Source organism: Atta cephalotes (assembly GCF_000143395.1).
Source record: "Atta cephalotes unplaced genomic scaffold scaffold00013, whole genome shotgun sequence".
Taxonomy (NCBI): Eukaryota; Metazoa; Arthropoda; class Insecta; order Hymenoptera; family Formicidae; genus Atta; species Atta cephalotes.
This window is the reverse complement of record NW_012130077.1, coordinates 4,924,223-4,929,848: the sequence shown is the minus strand read 5'-3', so window position 1 is coordinate 4,929,848 and position 5,626 is coordinate 4,924,223. Positions and strand designations below refer to the sequence as shown.

At 28.3% G+C, this 5,626-nt stretch overlaps 1 protein-coding gene across 1 annotated transcript; it reads right to left on the bottom strand.

The window, feature by feature from the left end:
- Positions 1-3,933: 3,933 nt before the first annotated feature.
- On the bottom strand, positions 3,934-5,054 carry LOC105617573. Its single transcript, XM_012199130.1, has 2 exons — positions 5,007-5,054; positions 3,934-4,197 (listed from the first exon to the last, which is right to left on the bottom strand). The coding sequence occupies exons 1-2, from the start codon at positions 5,052-5,054 to the stop codon at positions 3,934-3,936; spliced, it is 312 nt and encodes a 103-aa protein (XP_012054520.1).
- Positions 5,055-5,626: the final 572 nt, after the last annotated feature.

The following is a 5,626-nucleotide window of genomic DNA, read 5'->3' as shown; positions in this document are numbered from 1 at the left end:
CGATTTGACAATAATCTCAGTAAATTCGCGCAATAGTCATGTTGATTGTAATTTCGTAGTTCACTTTTCTCACTGTGAGGGCAATCATTTTTCTTCTTCACTCACCGTAATGAGACACGTGATCCTCATATCGTTGTTCGCACGAAATCTTGCTTACCTCACCGATCTACTGCGAAGACGACTGTTAGACTGTAGTGTTAGCCACCTCTTTTAAAGGTTCTCTCGTAGCTATTAGAGCGGGGTCCGTACCGAAGCTTGATAACGCATCTTAGTGTATAATCCCCAACATATAGCATACACGCCATTATGCCGCTCGCGAGAGCCGATCGAGTAACGGGAGCAATTTGTTTTCTATATTTCCTTATTGTTACTAGAGATATATATCACATATAGTTTCTAAATTACAATCTGATCACTACACTAGTAGACAAATGTGTTTATTGTGATATAGTATATTAAAGCAAAATTTCTTGTATTTACTTTCGTTCTTACAGAAATTCTTTGTTTTCTTTAGGTTGCATTTATGTCGAAACATCTAAAAATTCTTTGTTTTACTTTTATATATTTTTCTTGATATTTTATTTCCATCCTTTGTACCTGCACATTGAAAAAAAAAGATTGATTGAATATGACATAGCATTTTTAATTGGTTGCCAATCTTTTCTTTCAGTATGATGTTTCAAATTTAATGGTTAAATTGCGTTAATGTGTTCCATGATTAAAAATAAGAAAAAATTGATATGATTATAAGTCTTAACTAAGACCAAAATTTATTTAAAAAAAGCTTCATGAAAAAATTACAACAAAAATCTACTGAAAGAAAAAATTAATTGCTGCAACAATTTAGTAAAATATAGTATAGTATTTTTTATCGGCTGCAATCAGTTTTTGGTTTGTAGCAGCAAATTTTTAGTTGTTAGCCTATCGAAATCATATACTGACATTGCTGATAGGCAATGCTAGTTGCTGCAGCTGATTAAAAATGCTATGCCATATTTTACTATCTAAATTGTTGCAGCAACCAAGCTTTTCTTTCAGTGTAGTAGTGTAGAATTTAGCGAGAGAGATCTTGAAAGCCAAGGCATTATGCCGGACAACTACCCAATTGAATCCACATGTATATATACTTTAGTATATTTTTATTAGAAAAATTAAAATATTTCTTTTTATAAAAGTTACTTTATGAATCATGGAATTATTTGAATAATTAATTATATATGTACTTTATGAAATTAATGTTATACAAAATAAAAAACGAAATAAATTCAACGATCGCTGACCAAAAGATCGATATTTGAAATGAAATATTAATAAATAGTACATAACATATAGTACATATTGTATAGATACTATTAACAACAAGAACAATTAGTACAATCTGTTTTCTTTTGTTTGCGCTATTTTTGTTATAATTTTCTAAAATTAATAATAATTCTATAAATCTATATACAACATTTTTCTTTATTTTAGTAGAATACTTTGATTATTAAAATCTGAAGCATTTCGTACAACATATAAATAATTGTCAAATAAATTACATTACATCGCTTGCTTCTAAAGTCCAAGATTTAATAATTTAAAAAATTCTTTCGAAATATTTGGAAATTTAATAACTTACCAATAAATTCTTGCTTGAAAGAATACGAACTCTTTAATAATAGCAGAGATGAAAACTTGTAGATAATTTAACGTAAACATACATTTCTTAACTTCGTGCGACGCTTTTGCATCGTTGATCCTGGTGACTGCATATGGAAACATAACGTGCCAATATGTAATGAAAATATATCTTTGCTTGTTGAATCTTTCAAATTAACGCGAAAAAAATCGTAACAAAAGCCATTGACTTAACGAAAGTAAATTCATTTACACGCTATTTTAATTGCATGAGTTTCTGAGTTTACCATCTCCAGCGTGAAGCGCCAAGTTTCTATCATCTAAACATGGAAAGTTGTTTGTTGAATTGTCAGATTAACTATGAGTCGCATTAGATTCAAATCCTCGATGTCGATAGCAAAAGTATGTTATTGCTGCTCAATTGAGTAGAAATCCGTTTAATTAATTGATACACAAGTAGAAGCAATTCTGATTTATATTCCATATATAGAATCTCGCGATCTTTCGAATAATTATACTGATCACGAGAATGGTCGCGAACGGAAAAGGCGTGGTGTAGATTACAGAGCATGATCGAAAAAAAAACACGTGGATTAATGCAAGAAGAGCCGACATTCTGTGCGAAACAGTTAATAATATCTAATCTGGCAGCAAATCAGTTCTCTTGAATACGATAAATCAGTCTTGTATCAAGAACAACGCGTATGAACGATTTTACTTGTTGATGTATGATCAATTATATCTTAATAAATTTTTATAATAGTTCCTGGTTTTTCCAGTCTCCTGGATAAAATCAATACTTTTAGATACAAGTAGTATGTGAAAACTTATTATTAATACATATTTTCTCACTCTCTCTCTCTCTCTCTCTCTCTCTGTGTGTGTGTGTGTGTGTGTATGTGTGTGTGTGTGTGTGTGTGTGTGTGTGTGCGCGCGCGCGCGCGCGCGTGTATTTTATATATATATATATATGTGTATCTTAAAATCACAAAATACCTTTTGAATTAGAATATAGTTTAAATTTGAAATCGATCTTTTCTTTTAAATAAAATGAACATTTTTATTTTTATTATTTTATTGTAATTTTCTAATTTTCAATATATAATTTGACGAATTTTTAAAAGTTTAAATTTAAAATAAGATCTAATAATTGACGTTGAACAATAATTATGTTTACTGATTCTTCTGAGATCTTTGAAGAAATCTTAATTTTGATCATTGATTTATTACTTTCTTATGCAATATTAAAAGAATTTATAAAATAATCGTCATACATTCAGAACATAGTTACGTATACATATATTATTAAGTTTCAAACATATGGGTAAACTATATTTGTTTATTCCTTCTTATATCTAGAATCAATTTAGAATTAAGGAAATTCTAAGCAGTAATTATCTAATTATCAAATCTAAAATGATTTATGATAGAAAATTTATCAAACATAACTTAATCAATTCAACATTTACCACTTTACTAATGAAAAAGAAATAGATAATTTAACTAAGTGAATGTGTCGTTCATTAATCATATCGTCGCGTTTGAGTTAATTCGCACGTATTTTATTGACGGATTTGAGTTTACACTTTACTTTTAACAAAATTAATAAAAATGAAGGATTTTTAATTAAAAAACACAGATTTAAAACTAATTTTATTCTAAAACTCTCTGGCTAAGGCAATATTTATCGCAATAAAATTATTTGCAAATTTAGATTCTCTTTAATATCTTACTATTAATATTCTTATAAAGATGCTTATTAATATAAAGGATTATTAAATTGCTTCTTAATTTAATAAGTGGTATTGCTTACTATTCTGATTCTTTTATGAATACATTTCAAGACCGAAAAAAATTTCAGCGCGCAGTTTTTCAGCGGAATCAGATGATTTATGTACATAAATTCACACAGAAATATTTAAATACCAAATCCGTTTCGAATGTAGCATTTTTCTTATTTAATTTTTCTTATTTTTCTTATTTAATTAAATTTAATTAGTTATATTTTATTCTCTCATAAGTTTGTGCGAAAAAAAGTCAACTGTATAAATAATTGTTATTAAATTATTAAATTAAAATATTTATTGTAAATTCTATTTAATCTAAAGCAAACGTATTAAATTTCCTTATGCATAAACACTTTCAATTTACATGCTTGACTAAACAAAATGATGCTTTAACCACTAACTATCAAGCATTCGTGCACTCTTAGTCTTCGTATTTTAAGATTTCAATAATAATCGCAATGAAAGCATTGGTTATCCGATATATTCAATGTTTCTTTTATTCTTTTTTTTTTAACTGTTTATAATAAGTTTAACTGAAGTTAAAGCGGCGTTTTCCATCGAAACGAAATCCATATGCGGCGCTATTCGGTGCATCAACCAATGCAGGATTTCGATATTGATGGAAGGATCCATGAAGATGGGGCGGTCTCACAGCGTTTTGCTCCTCGTCTTGCGTACCTTTCAGGTAAAATGCCTCGAACTGACCTTCCGGTAAGAGAATATCCTTTAGGGACTTGTCATCTGGATCATATGCCGATGTGAGGATGATTAACATGACGAAAAAGCAAAATACCTGCAATAATGCTATCTTTATTAATTGCTATCAAGAATCCCAACGTGAAATTGATGGATAAATCGCTTGTAAAGTTAAATTGAAGAAAATTCACAGAGATGTAGTTTGTGCAAAACTACAAATATCAAATTTTAAAAATCAACAGAAAAATTAAAGATTTAATTTCATGAAATAATTGGTATTAAAGGACTAATGCTGTGATATAAAAAATAACTGCTTGCATCTCTTTCTCGTAATAATTACCAGGTCAATAAATATCTGTTCAAAATTAAAAGTGAGCAATAATTCAATTGAATTAAAAATTGAACAAAGATATTTTAAATAATAAATTTTTTATGCAGTGTTTTAAGATGCTTATTAGCACTATTGTTAAATGGATCTATTTAATTTGTGATATTACTATTACTCAATTTATAATTGCATCTCAAATTCAACGGTAATTGACGCGCAGTTTATGCAGTTTACGCAGAATTGAAAAGGACATTATTTAAAATTTATATAAAAATATTAATAGACCCAAATATTAATAGATCCCGCCTCGACCATATTTGGCGATTTTCTGTTTATTTGAGTTTATTTGCATAAATAATTTAGTCTAATTTAATTTATTATTATTTTAATTTAAACACAACCCCTCATGTTTCCTGAAATATAATCCGATAATATAATAGCTAGAGTAATAATTTACACCTTTTTTTTTACAACGATTTACGTGTGCAATGAATCTTTTTTACGATTACTGTAATAAAGGAAATACTGTCGTGATACTAGGTGATAATTTTCGATTAATACTAAACAATTATACGTACCAATAAAATATTTCGATCATTCCACATCATTATCAATTTCCGTTCCATTTTCCTGACCGTATCTCTCGCGCGATCAAGATACTAAAATGACAAATAATGTTTATGTGACATATAACGATGAGTCTTGTCAGCATAACTCTCTCGACTATTTGATGAAACTGGGAAAGTGATAAATCCGGTCTCTCTCAAATTAATTGCATACTATGCCACGAGGCAAATTAGCAATTTGTAATTTCAATTTATTAATTATAAAAAAATCATATTTGTTCGTTCATACATATATTCGCGTTTAAAGCTAATGATCACGAATACGCAATGATATAATTCAATGCTACGTGCACAACATGAACATTACCTCGATTCGCATGAGATAAATCTAGTCTAGACTAAAATACATCCTGTGTATAATAACAATGATTCATTCTATATTATAAATATTTATTTGTGATACGTAATATAATAATAGACTTTGTAAGCAAAATATAAAATCGAAAAATACAAAATGATATTTAATTAAAATAATAAATCTAATAAAAATAAAGAGATAGAGAGAGAGAGAGAGAGAGAGAGAGAGAGAGATTAATTTACTTAAATACAAAAGAAAAATATTGGAGATAACG